The sequence below is a fragment of the Lonchura striata genome, chromosome 1, assembly GCF_050655825.1.
Source record: "Lonchura striata isolate lonStrDom1 chromosome 1, ASM5065582v1, whole genome shotgun sequence".
NCBI lineage: Eukaryota > Metazoa > Chordata > Aves > Passeriformes > Estrildidae > Lonchura > Lonchura striata.
This window is the reverse complement of record NC_140703.1, coordinates 33,263,520-33,282,594: the sequence shown is the minus strand read 5'-3', so window position 1 is coordinate 33,282,594 and position 19,075 is coordinate 33,263,520. Positions and strand designations below refer to the sequence as shown.

Genomic DNA, 19,075 nt, shown 5'->3' with positions numbered 1-19,075 from the left:
ATCACTGGCCCAGAAGAAATAAATAGTTTACATAATTCTTTTTGTCTTCATTGAGCAAAATCAGCTGCTGCTTTGGAAGCTATTTCATTACTTAGTCTGAGTTTTGGTACTGTTTTTGATAGGATAAATATCCAGTCTTTCTCTGGTTTTAATGCAGACCTCCTAACTGCATGGACCATAACCAACAGAGCCCACAGTGAGAGAGGGAGAGTGTGCAGGTGCCCATATATGTGCATGCACCTAAAGATTCCTCAAATTTTCCCTTTATGGGGCAATAAAACATAAGTCTCAGCCATGAGGTTGCAGTTCTGACCCCCACTGAGAGTAACCAATATCTGGCCAGCATGATCCAACAGTTTTAGTACAAATGTTTGTTTCAAATTCAAATGTCCACCCCTCTCCTGGTACCTGTCTGTCCGGGCTTGTAGATGGGTTTGTCTGTCTGGACGAAGACCAAGCTCTCGGAGTTCCGGACTGTCAGTAATTTGCGGTTGCTGAACTGCAGCGTGGCCCCCTTCACCATCACAGTGAGAAACACGAAGCGTAATGGGAGTCTTGGTTTTGGAAGCTGGAAAATAAGAAGGAAATCATGTAACAGACCACCTTTAAAGGCTTCCTGAACTGAACTAGCCTTTATGAGATAAGAAATCTAATATAATTGTGATGGACCCAATACAGAGGTGAGAGGAACTATAATTAGGAACAAGAGACTGATTTTTATTTGTCCCGTATTCCTACCCATTCCTCCTGCTGTGCAGTGATTGTGGAAGGATTGAGCAACAAAAGAACTCCTAGCTCTAGCACCCAATTTTTAAAAATTCTTACTGCTCTGACCAAACCTTTCCATCCTTTTCCTTTTAACATTCACAAGCAGAATGGAATAGTCTGCCTTCTATTTCAGGTTATGTTCCTAGTCTTTGCAGAACATTTCCTTTTCCACCAGACATGCCAGACATCTATACCTCTCTTTCACAAGTGACCAAGTCATTCTGCAGCCTACATCTGACAAACCAAGACAAAATGCCAACCTTTTCAGCATCCTGAAGACCAATTCTTCACTCTTCAGGCTAAAGACATAATGTAGGCACTGAGATAAATTATCAGGTTCTCCTAGTTGCCTACAACTCATTATAGTCCCTGGGGCTTTCAATATTAATTTATAAATTACTTGCTTTGCTAGGTTTTTTCAGATACAGGCAATCACAGTTCTATTTTCTTACATTAATTCAGTATACACCAGGTGAAAAGTATCTGAGGTCCAAAAGCTCTCCTACAATTTGAAGGTACTGAAGTGACAGATTGAGGATGTAGAAGGATGATATGGAAAACCATTTCACCAAACAGCCATCAGGAGTGTCAATATACTAAACCCACTTTCTTCTCCTGTCCTAGAAAGGGGGTGGCTTTCTAGGATTCAGCATCTCACAGTCATTTAGCACACTAAGATCTCAGCAGTAAGAGGGTGTTGAGGATGGACAGAACACAACTTTAACCAAGAGGTAAGTGAATATCTATATAGCGTTACTCTGGTCATTACTTCTCAGTGCCTTTACATTTTATGCCTGGCACAAAGGATCATCCCACAAGGATGAGATACTCACAGAGAAAGGGATGCAGGTGAACACGTCTTCCTCTGACACCACATCATCAATCAAGCTCTCGTTCCCCCACAGGTACTCTAGCGTGGCACTCAGCGTCACAGACTCATTCAGGTGGCTCAGCTGAACGCAGACTTTCTCTTGAGAATCTGTGTGTATCAGATAGGGCACCAGCACCAGGTACTGCCTAGGAACAAGGGAGAATGATAGGTCAGAGGAGCAGGAATAGGTACAGAGCTGTCTATAAAGAACAAACTAACCAATCAGATGACTATAGTATTCTCTGCACAGGGAGAAGGGTGCATTTTCTAAGCATAACAAGATTTCCAGCATGTCTGTAGGAGAAGGGGAAAGCAGAGAGGTCAGTCTCAAATGCAAAATACAGAGGAAATCCTCCACATAAACATGTGGAAAGGATATGTTTTTCTAGGTTCTGGCACAGCAGCAGCACTTCTTCCTGGGATCCTGAATAAAGGTGGGGGAAATTCAATTGTCACCTTTGCTAGACACTGTTAGAAGCATTCAGGAGCCACACAAATGCCAGTACCCAGTGAATAAATTCCATTGACTACACATTGTGAAGCGTCTGTAGCATTACTCTCATTCCTCGCAGAGCTTCAAAACTGCCACAGCGTGGTGCCAGATCTTAAGCAAAAACACAAACAAGTTTCAGGTTTTCAGGAAAGCAAGGCCTTCTGTCTCAGCTTAACAGGAGATCCCTGCTCAGCCCTGAGCAGCCTCCTTCCTTCCCAGGGTAGCAACTTGCTGGTGGTGTCCCAGTGCCCAGCACTGCTAACCATGCTCCCATTTTTGTGGATGAGGACTGGCCTCCAGTGGGCATACTCAGAGCAGCGAGCAGATGGGAGAAGAGCCCTCAACACCTCAGCAGTAAGGCAAGTCATTCCCTTCAGCAGTAGCAGAAGCTCTGGCACTTTTTTGTCCAACAGTTGGTCTGCAAGGATCAAGCTCTGGCCCCTCATATCCCACTGTCTGTCCCCTTCATTTGATGAAAGGATTACAGCACAGCCTTGCTCAGAAATTCCCTTGCACCCCTTGTGATGGGCTCTGTGATGGATGAGGTACTCTGTGCTTTGCAGCGGAGGAGGAGACATTGCCAAAAAGCCAAAGGACAAAGTCTTTTGTATGTCAGGACTCTTCATGTGCTGCTTCTACCACACATGTACACATACACACATGCACACAAGACAAATACCCTTCACATACCAACAGGGCAAAACTGGGGGAAGAAAGGAGGCAGGACAATATACCCTCACAAAACTGGATGTCACAGTCTTACAGTGTCACATTACCCTGGGTGAGAAGGGAATTTTCATTCCTTTGGCTGAGCTGAAAAATGTAAATTAAAAAATAAAGCAATTTCCAAGAATGCCAGATGAGCTATTTGTTCCTTTTTGTTCTCAGTATCGTTTTTAAAAAGCCACTCCCAGCTCCTGGACATTTCAACCTGGGAGCAGGACAGTCAACCCAAAATTAAACTTTTCATTGTCCTTTCAAAACAGTTTGTCTCTTAAGAAAACCTCATGGCACAAACATTTATGAAAAGTTGTCTTTCAAAAGAGCTATTTTTTGTATAAAACTTTGTTGAAATCCTGTCAATCCCCTGAAGTTTTACTGATATCTCAGTTTCATGGCTGGTTTTGCATCTCTCTCAAGCACTAGAGTTCCTGTTTGTAGAAGGAACTTTACCCAGCCCTTGTATTTTATTCCTGGATAAAAGAAGTTAGATAGAAGACAAGGGACACAGAAATAGATACAAGAATACAGCCAAGGTCTCCTGCCTGCCCAGAGACCCCCCCAGCATTGCTTACGGCTCTGTGATGGGTGAGGTGTCTCCTGGAAGGAAGAAGAGGAGGAGGAAGATGCTTGATTTGATAAGCAGCCCATTCATCCCCATGGTACACAGCAGGACGTGGTGAGTCAAGCAGACACTCAGTGTGGTCCAGTGCTGCTTTTACTCCCTCTCTGCTCTCCCAGTCTGCCCCTTTATACTCTCCTCTGCAAACAGCCCAGGGGCTGGAGGAGATAAGGGCTGGGGGCCAGGGCCCATCCGGAAACAGGGAGAGGCAGCAAGGAGGAGCTGGAACTAGCAGCTCCAAGTCCGGGCAGAAGGCCAGTGCTGGGGGGGAGAGGGAGGGGAGGGTTCCTGGCAGGCTGGAGCTGGGTCTCTTTTGGGGCAGGACAGAGGCAATAGAAGAGGAAAGGCTGTAGCAAAGGAAAGAAGGGCTAACAGCAGAGCATGAGCAGAAAGCCACCATTTCTGTCAGGGCTCTCTGTATGGGGCTGGACATGGCACAGGTCATGGAGGTGGCTGGAAGAACAGGAGATGTTTGATTTCCTTCAGATTGGGAGCAGGAGATTGAGCTAGGATTTGGGAAACAAGCCCGGGTGTGTCTAATTCCTACTAACAGGTTGTGAAAACAGGGAATGGAAATTTAATAAAACCTTCCCTCTCCACCCACACTGTTCCCTTTTGCTTTCTGTTCCCGGACCCATCAAAGCTAATGCCAGGAAAAGAGGCCACAAAATGCCTGGAAAATCAAGTCAACTAAAATGATCTGGCCTTCACCTGACAGAAACAGGGACAGTGACATGATGGGAAACTGCCAAAAGTTCAACCCATTAACAGCAGGTAACACATTAACCAACTGTCCAGAGCAGCAGCTACCCTCACACAGCAGAACATATGTCGCCTGGGTCTTACTTTACTCATACTGGTTCTGGTTCCAGGTCAAGTTATTGGTACATTTAGATCAAATTGCTGTTTGATGGGAGTCATCCTCGTTTAATTAAGTGCAAATACATGTAATGCACTGTGATGGGCAATGTTGTACCATAGAGGGAAATGGTGTCTTTAGACCACTGTCTTTACTTGGTCTGCAGCAGGAGGATCAATAGCTCTGGTAATTATTACACTTGCAAGTGGCAGTAGAATACCTGTCTTACTTATAGTTCTAATGGAAACTCCAAAGAATGGAGATCTATGTTAGAAGATGCAAAGCATAATTTTCAGATAAAAAAGTGTGCAGGATTAAATGCTTTTCTGCCTGTCCTACCCTTCTCCTAATATAATCATCAAAACTTTGGTAAGCTGAGTAACTGTGGAGCTTAGAAATCCAAGTGCAGTGCAATAACAAACCTTCATTAGAGACCTAATTCTGCCTTGCAGTGATCTGCATAGGAAAAAAGAGGATAGCCGTGCATGTGCAATTTCCTTGGGAATTGCACAAAAGAGCCCAGATTTGTGCTCTTCCTTCTGCATCTGACACGTAAAGATGGCTTTGCTTGCCCAAAAGAAATACAACCCAGGAAAGTCTGCCTCACCCACAGAGGAGAGGATTTGTACATATGGGCTGGTCAAAGCCCTTTTGAAGATGACCATTTACAGTGGTAAAGGTCAGGAGCTGGACTGATGGAACACAAACCCCACAGGTTGAGATGCAGAACTGTGCATGGCAGAGGGATCTCTATAGAGATCTACCCTTTTTGTCAACTAGACAAACAGCTCACATGGCTCCCAAGCCTGCTCCTGATCATTAGGACCTTGATCAAAAATGTGCTCTGTAGCCAAAAACTGAAGAGAAATGTCTTCAATCCATTATGGCAAGGTAAACTAGGCATGCTCAGAGACATGCTCATCTCACCTACACATCATGATAATATGAGAAGCTGTTTCTTCAGTGGTATTCTCTGGTAATGTAACTGGTAGGTTCCCTTCTACAGGTGCTACCACCATTTTGACAAAGCAAGCAAAGTGCTCAGCATTGTTTCATAGTGTCTGGCAACTTTCTAGGAGTCAGGAACAACTGTCTTTTGGTAGCTGAATGGACTCTGGTACAGATAAAATTACTCACCCAAAGTAACCCAAACAACCCAAGATGAAAATTCTAAAGTTTTGGCCTCCAACTACGCTGCAGTTTCCCCAGGTCTGGCTGTTGCAGTCATGGTTATTAAACAGCAGACTCTCTCTTGCTGTAAAACATTCTCACCTGAGACCCTCATCTCAGTGAACTCCATATGAGGCTCAGCAGATATCCACATAGCTAAGTATGTTATGATCTATAATTTTATTGTTATCCACCTTGATACCTTCATGTGTATCATCCTGTTAAGCAGGTGGAAGATAATGCCACTGGTAGCTGGTTTTCCTGCAATTGTAATAAAAATATAAAGCAAATATATGTAGTCTGAATTGAAATGCTGAAGTTGGTTATTGTGCTCCTGTGATTGTAGGAATAAGATCTCTCCTTAGCCTTCTCTGCTTTAGAATAAACCATCCCATCTGTCTCAGTGTCTCCACATAGGGGAGATGCTCCAGTCCTTTCATCATATTTGAGTCCCTGTGGACTCTTCAGTCAGTATGTCCAGGTCTCTCTTGCACTGAGCAGCCCAAAACTGTAGACAGTACCCCAAATATTCACTGTATTTTTATGGCATTCAAACTCTGAGCCTGTCTCTGCTCTACTTGAACTGAAAGATTGCATTAAGAGTTTGTCCACTGCTTCCTCTATCTGCAGTATGAACACAGGTGGGGAGGAAAACAGGTTCTGGGTGGATTAAATAATTACACAGAATTAGCTGTATTCCTTTGACTCCAGAAGTCCAGTTTCTTGACTAGCTTGGTTAAACCTTCCTAATTCCTTCCAACAGAGAGAAGAAATGGCACAAGTACACACTTTCCGTCCAGTGCAGTCCTGGAGATTTATTTTCACTGCTGGATTTACAGAAGCTGCAGTTTCATTTCACCCTCTTCTCTCCCACTCATACCACTGAGATGCAAAAGGAGAAGCTGCCACTGGGAGAAATATGATTTTTGTCAATGAACAGCAAGCCTCATTTTCCTTGTCCTTCTGATATCAGACAATGGAGTTGCAGAGGATGGAAATTAAATTTGATACTTAAAAGTGAGGGAAAATGACTAGGTCCCCCCCAGAGGTCTGAAGATACCTGTTGTAACAAAGCTTTTATTTGCCTTTATAGGATAAATAAGGGAAAGAATAGGCCAGGGAATATGTCTCAGGTCTCATCTGGTCACAAACAGCAAAAATCTAACACTTGTGGACTGAGAATAGATCTATTGCTGAGAGTAATACACCCTTATGGACAACAAACCTGTCCTTTAGTGAGGGTATGGAAAAGGCAAGTCCTTGCTCTTGTGTGAAGCTTCAGTTTGCAGGACAATGATCAACTAATACCACTGATGAGGTCGTTGTGAGATGAAGAAGCACATAGGATTTATCTAAGTGCTTTCTCACAGATCCATGGAGCTGAAACTTCACAGCTGGAGGCATGAAACTGATGTTTCATCAGGACAGCACAATTTTGCACACGGCTGTTAGAGTAGACCCTGCAAGAGACATGGAACACTAATGAGAATGAAAGAAAATACTGAGATTATCTCCTGGAGACAAGGAATTAAAAACATCTGATTTTGATGGGTGTAGCCCAGAGGAGGAGAAAAAAACAGACCTCCAAAAGGCAGTTGCTAGAAAATAAAATGTACACCAAAGAACCTACCTACCTGCCACAGCTAAGTAATTTTGCCATCATAGAACCCAAATCAGACCCAAACGCAGACACAATTCCCTGCAGTGATATCCACCAGCATGTGAGTGGCAGTGGTGAAAGTCTCATGGAATGATCCCTGCCTTCAAGGAGTTTATAGGAAAAAAAGCTGGATTTATTCAGGGAATTAAGCCAAGTGCTCAGAGTACTGACCTGTTGACAGTGAGATCTTGGGCAAGTTTTGCTTGCTGGAGAGGCTTCAGAAATTAACTCATTGCCTTAATTGTCATAAAAAGGAAAGGGCCAAGCAAACTCACCAGATTAAAAAAAAAAAAAAATCCCTCATGGAAAGCACTGACTTTTGTCCAAGTAAAGAAAGATAAAATTAAGGTTCTGACTTAGGTTGGCACCAGCAGAGCAGGAAAAGGCTGGATTCTTGCACCCAGTGACACCAGCATTCTACAGAATGGGTGCAAGGTGGCTACACCAAGTAAAGCCATATGCCTTTCTGCCCAAGCATCTGTGTGCTGGTGCAGGTAAATGAAGTCCTTGGTCTGAGCAGCTGGAGGGAAGCAGAGAGTGAGATACTAATACTTGACCTGACTTTCACAGGTAAATGCCTTGACAAGGTGCAGGGCAGTAAAAAGTAAACCCTATTGAGCTTAGTGAGCACAGGTGACAGCAAGAAGAAAATCTGCCCAGGAAGAAAGTTCCTGACATCTGGAGGAGGAACTCTGGGTGTTCTGGAACACCAAGCAATCTGAATAAGCATAATTGTTTTTAAAACAGAATGAAACTCACCTGGCATCACTTAATACAGAGCCATCCTCCCAAATCCATCCAGAGCTTGTACTGTTCTTCAGTCCAATCCAAAAACATTCTGCTTGAATACTCTTGAATAGATCCTAGAAATTATGATGAATTACAAAGTGACTAATGAAAGCCAGCTTGAAAATGGAGATAAGGATAAGTAAAGAGAACAGCAAGCAAGATACATCCTCTCACCTCACTGTTCTTTAAGTGACTGACAATACTGCTTCCCCACACCTTCTAATGACAGGGCCAGGAGTTGAACCAAATGATCCTGATGGGTCCCTTCCTACTCTGCATATTCTGTGATTGTATGATTCTATGAACTGCACCTCAATCTCCTGGAGTTTCCTGCACAGAGCTTTATGTAGGAAGGTATGCCATTAATATTAATATCAACACCCTACTATACAGCTAACTAGCAAGCTAATATGAAGCATTAACAATTAAAGGTAAAATGAGGGTGGGGAAGGGCAGGAAGTGCAGGCACTGACAGATATGTGTAACAAGCCCAGTATGAAAGCTTTAAAAATTTCATATACATTTTCCTCCTATGTGTTTTCAATGTTCATTTCCTTTTAGCTAACTTTTAACCTCTGATTATTGTTAAATGGTGAAGCCTGCACCAGAAACTCAGCCCTGAAGTAAATTCCCCAACCCTCCTCCCCACAAAAAAAGACAAAGCCAGGAAAGGCAAGTTTGTCTTGTCCACCTTTGCAACCAAACAACAGCAACCTTTCAGGGGTATGGCTGGGCTCCATCCTTTTCTCCTGCTGCCATAAACAAAGCTTCAGAGAAGATCTCTTCAGAGACAAGTATTAACAAAGCTGGCTTGGTAAAGCTGTGGGAATAGGAGCAGCTTGAGGAATCACTGGAGTGTTGTTGGTGGTTTGGAGATGACTCCGCTTCCCTAGCACTTGGAGGTTGAGCAATCACAGCCTTCACAGTACAAGGCATGGATAGCTAGAAAAGTCTTATTTAGATGGGCCCTATCCCTGAGGAGGGATAATGGTAACACTCTAGTAGCTGAGATGGTAGTAAGAAAGGAGCAGGAGTAGGAAGGCTTTCTTCATGCCAAAGAAATGGGTAATCTGGGGAAGACACCTATTTCTCAAGGAGACAGAATTTGTCTATGCAAACGTGAGAGCCTGGTACATACTCCCAGTCAAGCAGAGACCTGGCTTTGCAATCCTCCAGAGGACATCACACAATGCAACTTCTATCCACGGACTGGAAGCTGTCCACATTCATTGCACCTGAGCTAATAAGCCCTGGCTTGAGCAAAACCGGATCAAGGTTTCTGCTCTACTTAAGCAGATGTGCCTCAGCGCCCCAGTAATCAGCACTACCCCTTTCTCTAGTGACCACACATGCCCTTGCCCCAGAGAGCACCTGCAATGGAACACGTGGTTCCTTATTTCACCAGCACAGCTGAGGTATTTTGGCAGAGGGAGGAAGTAAACGCTGAAAAGAGACTGAGAAAGAAATATCTAAGCATGAACACAGGGAATGGCATGGGTCACTGAGCAGGAGGAGCTGGAGCACTCACAGGGAGGAGAAGTATTGCTTTTGTAAAGGAAGCACTCCTTTAGAGTGGGGACTTATCAGTTTGTAGGCAACGAATACAATGACTGCTTAGTGCCACTGTAATCATTCATATCAGTCTTATTGGGAATAGGAGAGGAGATAGAGAGGAACAGTGGAGAAGGCTGTCTCCTACCATCCTTCATAGAGTGATTCTGAGTACCTGACAGTGACCCTCACCTCTCTGTTTTCCCCTTTGTTTGTCTTCTTCCTGCAAACTTTGTGATGTGTAACACCACAGTCATAAATCCTTCCCTTCCTTTAAAACTAAAATATTGCTGAAGTGACAGCACTGCTTGTATGCCAGTCACTTAGATATCTGGAAGGAAATGGGAGATCCTCAAAGCCAAAGAAAACCATTACCATCTCCAAGGTGTCACTGATCACCAGGAGGTGAGCTCCCTGTGCCCTGCAGGATTCCTGACTGAAATTCCAATCCTTCTTCTCTTTGGAGAAGAAATAGCAGCTCCTTCTGTAGGCCATCCACTGTTGAGGGCAGTGTGGGTGGCAGTCACCTGTAAAGAAGTCAAAATACTCATACTCTTCTCTACCATTAACCAACAGAAACACTTGTCAGCAAGGACCTGCTGAGGAACAACTCATTTGGATAGTTGAAATGCAGAAAACTCAAATCAGAACAAGATTATGAAAATAACAGTGTAATTTCAAAATCTTACAATAGTCATATACACTGTGATGCTGGTGGCAAGCATGTACACACTCACCCTGCCCCCAAATTTCCACTGAATCACTCAGGTACCAAATAATACCCAGCTGGCTATCTGAAAACAGATCACACTCTGTGGGTAAGGTGTGATCATGTCCCATTTTGGGTGGAAGGATTTTAACAGGAAGCTCCTCCACATAGTCTAGCACCATCTGCATGTGTGCAAATATATTACAGACCTATTTGTTCTACTGTTTACCGCTACGTTTACCAGGCAAGTCTACAAAGACTTTTCAATATGTTTAACTGTTCTTTGCCACATGATCTGAAATGGGTTTCCTGGAGTCTGCATGAGGAATATATTCTTCAAAATATTCTGGATAGGCATTGGGTACATTAGGTTGGTATAAACCTAGAAGAGCTTCTGGTTTTAACTCCATACAATGGAGTTTCTGTGGTTAGATGTGTTGCTGATCCTTTGCTGTTGGTTGCTCATGCTCAGCAGCCCCTGGTACACTTACTCATCTTCCAAATCAAAACAATTGCCAGGAAGATGCTCAATGTCCCAAAGCCTATGGCCAAGCCCTTCAGAACTGCTGACCACAGATGGGAAACTGTAAAAGAGAAAAGAAACCATAGTGAACAGATGTCACATGAAGACCGAGTGTGGTTTTACATAGTTTGCTTGTGTTATGGGCATTTCCACAAGGAACTGCACTATTTAGAGCATTGTGTCTGTCTACACTCTGCACATGGTGGACATCACTATCACTGTCTCTGCCCAGTCAAACTGGGGCCGCCCCATCAACCCAGGGCCCCCTTTCAGCTGGGTTTGGGGCCACCAGTTCCTGTGTGAATTTCCCAGGGGGTACCTTTCTCCACATGAGCCACAGCTCTGCCCCTGCCTGGCCAGTGACTGACCCCACCACAGGAAGTACCTACCAGAAGTGAGCTGGAGCCACCTACACAACATGTGACACCTCGTGCTGGCAGGAGCCTCCCAACAAATCCACTCCTGCCTCACCATTGAAGCTTGGGGTGGAAACCAGAGAGCTGCATTGCTACAGCCACCCTGTTCCAGCTTACATGTAAAAAGAAATCCAAAGATTTTCCCCAGCTCTCCCAGCAATAACAACAGGTTTAATCTCAGCACCCTGTTCACAGGCTTAAGACAAATGGTCATGCTACATCTTCCCAGGATACTCCCAAGGCGGCTTTACATTTTCATCTTCCATGGTAGGGTGGCAGAATGGAAGAGCCAGCCTTGAAGACCTTGGGACATCTCCTCCTTCACACTTTTAACACCACTGTTTGCTGTTCACTGGCAGTGGCAGAAGGTGAGTCCCCGGGGAAACTTCCACTGTAGCCCAGCACAGCTTACTTTCAAAGGGCTGGTCAGGACTGGCCTGTAGAAGTCTGCTTTTGTACAGCATGACATGTTAACCTCCAGGCTACATGTTGCTTTTCCACTGCCATCTCCTGGAGCTGTGTTTGACCTGAGAGGCATTCACTTTGCATAAAACATTTGCAATCTCAGCACTTAAATCTCCTCTCTCCAAAACAGAAGACAGGATGACACTTACTGGCACAACTGAGCTCCAAGGAGTTTGCTTTTCTTGTTTCATTAATCTCAGTACAACAGTGCACAGACAACAGCACTTTCTAAAAAGCAGTAAATGTGCAGCTAATTTATGTACCACATCCTGCTTTTGTGATGTTCCAGAGCCTTCTACCCAAATCTAGCAATAACATACCCATGGATCTCATGCAATTTGAGGTGCTTCTCTCTTGGTCATATCACAAGACTCAAAGAAACACATTTGATCTCTTGGGTGAGGTTGAAAACAAAAGCAGATGACATATGAAGAACATTGTGAGAAAGACAAAGAAAGCTAGTGGTAAAACAGAAGGTAAAGGGACTCCACTTAAAAACAAGAACACATCCTTTACACATTGGAAGCTTTGTCCAAATACAGAAAGTAGACCAGGTCAGTAAATTACTAAAAATATATTTATTTTGATCTTGAGCAGTTTTCAGGCTCACTTATGTTAAGGCCAGTTTCTCATCTATAGCAAAACACTTAGGCCTGTGGTTTTACCTAGAAGAAGTTTCTAAGATAACAAGGGAGATCATGAGGGAGCATAGTTGTAAGCATCATTCTTCTGGTAGAAAGATCTTTTCTAAGATAGAGGTTTTCTCACATTTCCTGAAGCTTGTAGGATCTTCTAGCTGTCCCAAACATAAAGTTAGTAAAATTTCTTATATTTTAAAATCATTATTTCATAACAAAACCCCATCTCATTTCAGAGACGATACAGAAAGACTTGTCAGTTACAACCTACTCATCAGCTTCGGACAAAGGGACAGCAGGAGAACTGAAGGACTTGGACTGGGTCTGGAACTTAAACTTGACTGTGCTCTCTATTCCTCTTGTTTGTATCCCTGGCAGCTTGGGGTTTGTCATCAGATTAAGCCTCAGGAGAATGAAGTCAGCCCAAGGTTAAGGGGTAGGGTGGAGGTTTTTCTCTGCAGATTACAACTGAAAACTTGGCAAAAGGGGATAAACATCTGATGAAATATAAGTCCTGGTTCTGAGATCACATCTGTACTTTTGTTTTTCTTCCTCTCTTGCCTCTCCAAAGAAGCTGTCTCCTGCATCCTTCTAATCACTCTTAGATTTCAGGGAAAACTGCCAAGCAAGACAACCAGAATGGCAGTCTTTGAAACAGTTAATCCTTAAATGTCAGCACCGGGCACAGAGCTGGTGCCTCCTGGCAATGAATAAAGCAGGTCACCCTCCATTGTTTCAAACCAACTGCAGAAAAAAAATTAATGATTCATCATCAAAACAAAATCCCAGGGGACCTCCACAACCCCAGCAGTCACTAAAGTTTGTTAAAATGAAAAAATATATGGCATTAGATAATTTTGGAAGGAAAGAAAAAAAAACAAAGTGAAGTGGAAAAACAGGAAATGTTTGATGTGAGTTTAAGCTGCACTCAAACTGCAGAGATCAATCCAGAGAAGTGGAATAAAGTATTTCACAAACTAGGATTTTTACCTGCTGCTAAAAGGAGTCCCTGCAGGTCACACTTTTTAAAACAGGTTCAAGGGTTTCTGTTTGATCCTCAGCCCCCGAACTACATGTGAAGCTCTTGTAGGAGTGGATGGGAGAAGTACCTAAGATGAGTTTGAAATAGGAGGAAAATCTGAATGGAGCATCCAGAAATATTTCTATGTAGTTGTTGATGGTTTGATGAACTGTGGAAGAGTCTGTCCAAGAGGGGAAGTGGACTGGTAGGCATTTAATGTAAATATCCAGTGTTTTCACTTTTGGTGTACAAAACACCCCAACAAGTCTCTCAGTGCTCTGGAGAAATTACTCTGACACTCTCTATTCATTTGCAAGCAACATGACCCAATATTTAATTTTGTGAGTCCAGATTCAGTTCAAAAACTGAAAGCTGTTAGCATTTCGCAATTCAATTCATCTAGGACAATCTGAAGAATGTCATGGCACTGTCCCAGATAGCTCTCCTCTGCTCCTGCCTACCTCAGTATGGGGGCAGCATGACTACCTAGAGCCTAGGAGGAGAATTTGAGATACGAGCATTTTGTTATTGGCTGTGGCACAGACCTGGCTATTTCGGTTACCACAAGCACAATATACAGGCTAACACTGTCTTAAGTGACTGCTGTACTGATATTCTGGTAGTGCAGCATATCTAAGGCTCTCTGGAAGCCAAAGACAAGAAACAACCAGGGTAACTCTTCATTTTTGAGGAGTCCAAAACCTGTTGGTTCGACCAGAGGACTGCTCTACACACCCATGATACTTGCTTTACTGTCAGCAACCCAGCAAGTCAGCAACGTCTTGCTGACTTTACTGTGCCTGCAAAGTCAGCAAGTGTGTGCATTTCAACAGAGGAAAAATACATGAGAGCACATCTCTAAGAAGTGATGGAGGCAGGAACAGAGTTGAACATAAAGACCTCCAAAAGAAAGGTACTTAAAATGAGCTCCTTTGGGATTTCTTTCTTGCTGAAGAAAGGTGAGAAATAATCAAATAATATACACAAAAAGTGTATTCAAGTATCAGCTTCCTTATTTTCAATTGTCTGACCATAGCTCAAAAAGATGAGTTTCCATAAAATAATGTAGAGAGATGTTAAATAGAAAAATGCAAACATCTAAAGAGGGCATTGGTTAATCCCCTTTCAACAGGGTAGGGGTGAACAGGAATGGCATGGAATGAAAGGATGCTACTGTGTTTTCTGATGCAACAGAAAACATAATTTCTGGTGAAAACATATTCAAAAGCAAGACTGCCCTCCAAACAGATGGAGTGCGAGTACCAGATAGTAACTGAGGAGTTTCTGTGCTGGCTTTGTTTCCACAGTGAAACAAGTGACCAGGCAGTGGTAAACTCCACAAGTATGCAAAATTTTTCTGATCAGGGTATAGAAATCTTGTATCCCACAGTGAGAGTCCCCTTTGCTGTAACACCTCTGAAAATTTAAAGTCAACAATTAGTGTTGCAGCCAATGCAACAGAACTCATCTAAAGCTCACTGACACTTCATAGAATCATAGAATGATTTTGGTTGGAAAGGACCCTAAAGCTCATCTAGTTCCAACCCCTCCACCATTTTGCATGAAGGAAATATTTACAAAAAATGATCACCAATGCAAAGCTGGACTCTTTGAAGGTAGTATTTCTCAACTAAGCTGCCAGATGAATTGTTCGGTGTGACATCTGCAGGTCTAATCAGGGGTAATGGAGAGGAAATAAGGAAAGAAAAAATTTAAGGAAGGCACTAAGAAAATCTTCCTGATCATAAAGTGCCCTGAAGAACTGCTTCACAGCAAAAGCTTAAAATTTGCTCACTAGGAGGTATGTAACACTAGAACACAGAAAACGGGGGAAAAATCACAAACGAATCCTGCATAGCCCCATAGAAGAGAGGCTGGATGATCTCATATGCTTTCTGTCTCTGATCTCTGATCACCATGTGCCTCTAATTTATCTGTATTCACATCTTGCCTGCCCTTCAAAGAACTATAGCTCACAACCTCTTGCTGCTGACAAGCAGACAACTGCAAACCAGTTTTGAAGAAAAGGATGCCTGGGTTAAATGCCCAGGAGTAGACAGTGAAGGAGGTCGGTAAGAGGGAGGGGGAAAATGCTGAGTCTCTAACTCATCAGCTTTAATATCCACAGTAATTTTAGAACCAAAGCAACAGCTCTCTAAGCCAGCACTCAGAATCACTTGCCAGTTCAGAGTGTTTCTGTTAAATCTTGCTTTCCCTCAAAGTAAAATTTTTTGTTGACCTACCTCATCCATCTTTCCTCACCTTTTTTTTCCTGTGGAGCTTTAGCCCTTGGAGGAGTCTGAGAGAATTTGAGAGAAGTATATGTTACTTCCTCGCTCTCATCACCTGCAGAAATTTCTGATCTGCTTGCCTCCATACCAAAGCAAGGAGCATGCACAAAAGGATGTTTCAATCAGGTTGTTAAGCAACAGGGCTCAATGCCTGTGAAACAGGAAGCCTGAGGCTATATTCAGAAGACAAGAAATATAAAGCTGCTACCTCTATCTCCAGCTGTTAAGATAACCAAATTTACAACAATGGAGAGTGGTGGAACTGCAGCAGCTTTCATTTTCTAACCTGATGGAGGATGTCTCAAGAACAGCTACTAATGGAAAAGGTGATTAATGACAAAGTTGAGGGGCACTCTAATTGTTGCTAATGCAAGAGGGTGTGATTACACCGATGCAGCAACTGGGAGGATTCGTGGGCTCTGAGGAGCTCCCTTCAGGGCAGAAACAGTGGGATGGTGACAGCACAAGGTAAAAAAGGTTAATAGTGAGAGTACAAGGTGAAAAATGGGACAAGCAATGGCTATGGCAAACTGGCAGCGCTACTGCTGTCAAACAGGAATAAAGGTGGACAGCACAGGTTTGAAATTGAATCCTTGTGAGCTTTGGACAATTCCACTTCAAACTGGGAACTCTGTCTATACCAAATATCAGTGTGACTGTGCTTGAGCCACAAGGTATGCACTGAGAGCTGGCATTCCTCAAGTACATCCAAGTCAACATCTCAACAGCATCGTACAAGGGAGACAGGGGCATATTGAGGATAATCTACCAAAAGGGCACAAAGAGTTATCCTTTGGGACCACACCTTCTGTCCTGGGAGGAAAGACTGAGAGCCCTGGTACTGCTTGGCCTGGAGAAAAGACTTCTTGGTAAGGATCCAATTAATGTATATAATTACCGGAAGGGAGGGTACAAGAAGAGTCAAACTCTTCAGTGGTGCCCAGTGAGAGGACAAGAGGCCACAGGCACAAACTGAAAGACAGAAGATGTTTCCTCTGAACACAGGTGTTGCCAGGAAACACTTTTTTTTACTCTGAGGGTGGCTGAAAACTGACATAGGTTGGCCAGAGATGTTGTGGTGTGTCCCTCAGTGGTGAGTGGCCTGGACACAGTCCTGGGCTGTAGGTGGACCAGGTTGAAGGTGGGCTGGCTTGAGCAGAGGGTGGGACCAGATGACATTGAAAGGTTCCTTCCCAACTCAACCATTTGGTGATTCTATGGTCAGCAACAATAGGAAAAGCTACTTTTCTTTTGAAGTGTTGACCATTGATGAGAATAATTCAAGTTGTGCTAGGGGAGGTTAAGATTGGATATCGGCAACATTTTCTTCACCAAAAAGGATATCAAGCACTGGGACAGGCTGGACAGGGAAGTGGTTGAGTCACCATCCCTGAAAGTATTTTTTTTTAAAGATAAAGATGTGGAGCTTAGGGACATGGTTTAGTGCTGGGCTTGCCTAATGATCTTCAGGGTCTTTTCCAAACTAAAAGATTCTGTGATTCTGGTGGGGAGTACAGATGTTTCCAGCACCCCAATAAATCTCCTAGCTGCATAGTTGGCTGGTTTTTGTTTTAATCCACATTCTGATCCCTTCCATTTTGTGCTCAGAATGGGAATATTGGTCAGGCTCTGGCTGCACTTCTTCAGCACAGTACACTACAGTTAATTTGCAATATATGTCTGGGCATGCTCAACAAAGGAGTTGGGATCACTGCTACCTCCAACAGGGATGATTGTTCCCCCTTCTGGTGATATGTTCTAAATTCTGGTGACATGTTCTAAATTACTGCATGGGATTTGCCATTGTTACAACGCACATGGTGGGGAAGGGACTGGATACTTCTGCAAACTTCTTCACTTGCCTGTAAGGGTGGCATATTGCACCCACAGGATTCCTTCCAATCCTAGGTAGGGCCTCTGGACAGCAAGATAGGGAGAGTGCTTGAAAGGATGGGGAAGGCATAAGATAGCAGAGGTAGAAGAGGCAGAATGTCTCTCCTAAATGCTTCCAGTGAATAATAGAGAACTCTAAAGAGAGCTCTCAAGCTCAGAGAGACAGAAGACACAGCTTAAGTGTCCAAATCCGATTTTATCCCAGCTTTGTGTTCCTTTGGTAGATTCTCTCCAGTATTTCCATGTTCTCTCATACTTTGGAATAAAGGTGCCTCTCCCAGCTCCTGCCAGTTTTGTCACTTTTAAACTGCCCAGGCTGCCTGCTGACCCAGAGTGACTACAAAGACAGCACTATTTGTGAAGAAGTGGAGAAGTGTAAGCTTGTGGGAAAGAATTAAGAGCTGTTTTAATGTTGTTTACCTTTTTTTTCCCCATAATACCAGTAAGACAGGAAGTAGAGGGGGAAGGATCACACTGTAGAAGGTATGAAGGCAACTCTCGGTTATTTATTCACACTTACATTCACATGTAAGTGTGAATAAATAAATCTGACTAATGCAGCTGCGCCATACTGTAAGTATGGAGCCACAGTAGAACTAAACTGATCAGTTTTCCAGGAGCCAGCAGCATTTCTTCCGTAGTTCTTCACTACTGAAGCAGCATACCAGAGGGAGAACCTCCCAAATTTCACTCAGACACATACCTTTTCCAGCATGTTGGTACATTCTTTAACTGCAGCATTTCTTTCTTAACTAGAGGATGCAAAAGTCTCAGAACTCTGGTGAAGAAGATGTGTCCCTTCCAGTAGCAGACTCCTGGAAAGTGGGACGTGCTCTGGGAACACATCATAAGGAGAGAGATGTCCTTTGAACAGGCCAGTCTCGCATCTCACATTTATAGCTTTATTAATGACATCCAAGATGCTCAAGCACCCCAACCTTGTGTGCTGGACCTGGAATTCCTCTACAGTGGTAAAATCTGCAGGAGTTGGGGGAGGCACCTTTATTCCAAAGTACAAGAACAAAACATGGAGAATCCACCAGAGACACAAAGTGGGGACAAAATCAGAAGGATCAAGGCCACAAAGCAGTTTGTGAAGTGGTCGAGGCGCCTTGCTCCTACAACACAGTTCACTCTGGAGGCACCTGGTGGGTATGGCAAAGCTCAACACAGAGGGACTGCTACCGCCTCCGGAGAAGCCGAGAAGCCCTTCATTCCTGCTGATGCGGCCAGCTGCCTGCGGCTCTCCGAACCTGCGCGGGGCACAGGAGAGGGCAGAGCGCCACTTCAGCGAGGGACAGTCACAGAGCCCCTGTGGGCGCCGATCCGCAGCGGGAGCCTCGGCACGGCACGGCACGGCACGGCACGGCAGGCGCGGCTCGCTCCGGCTCCGCGCCGTGAGGGCTCCTCCTCTCTGCCCGCCCTCGTCGCTCATTGGCAGAACGGCGAGCGGGGGCGGAGCCTCCGTGCTGAGGCTCATCGCCTATTGGCTGGCAGAAAGGAAGGGGGCGTGCCCCGGCGCGCCCCGGCCCTGCCCGTCCTTCCCCGCCGCGCATCATTCGCTCCGCAGCGCTGCTGGGCGGGCGCTCCCGGCCGCTCCCGCGCTCCCATTGGAG

At 44.2% G+C, this 19,075-nt stretch overlaps 2 protein-coding genes across 3 annotated transcripts in view; both read right to left on the bottom strand.

Annotated features, from left to right (window-relative positions):
- Window positions 1–3,689, bottom strand: part of A2M (alpha-2-macroglobulin) — a 30,143-nt gene extending 26,454 nt beyond the window's left edge. Inside the window, exons 1-3 of one of the 2 annotated variants that reach the window (XM_021533904.4) lie at window positions 3,428–3,689; window positions 1,602–1,785; window positions 409–568 (exon numbers count right to left, since the gene is read on the bottom strand). In XM_021533904.4, the coding sequence (XP_021389579.3) occupies window positions 409–568; window positions 1,602–1,785; window positions 3,428–3,513 (430 nt within the window). In that variant the 5' untranslated portion in view covers window positions 3,514–3,689. The remainder of the gene's footprint in view (window positions 1–408; window positions 569–1,601; window positions 1,786–3,427) is intronic. The other variant, XM_085573891.1, reaches the window with a different exon arrangement.
- A 2,611-nt stretch (window positions 3,690–6,300) lies between these two features.
- Window positions 6,301–18,860, bottom strand: KLRG1 (killer cell lectin like receptor G1). Its single transcript, XM_021533913.4, has 5 exons — window positions 15,538–18,860; window positions 10,704–10,796; window positions 9,879–10,030; window positions 7,923–8,026; window positions 6,301–6,963 (listed from the first exon to the last, which is right to left on the bottom strand). Exons 1-5 carry the CDS (start codon window positions 15,650–15,652, stop codon window positions 6,852–6,854), a joined length of 576 nt encoding a protein of 191 aa, XP_021389588.3. The 5' UTR covers window positions 15,653–18,860; the 3' UTR covers window positions 6,301–6,851.
- Window positions 18,861–19,075: the final 215 nt, after the last annotated feature.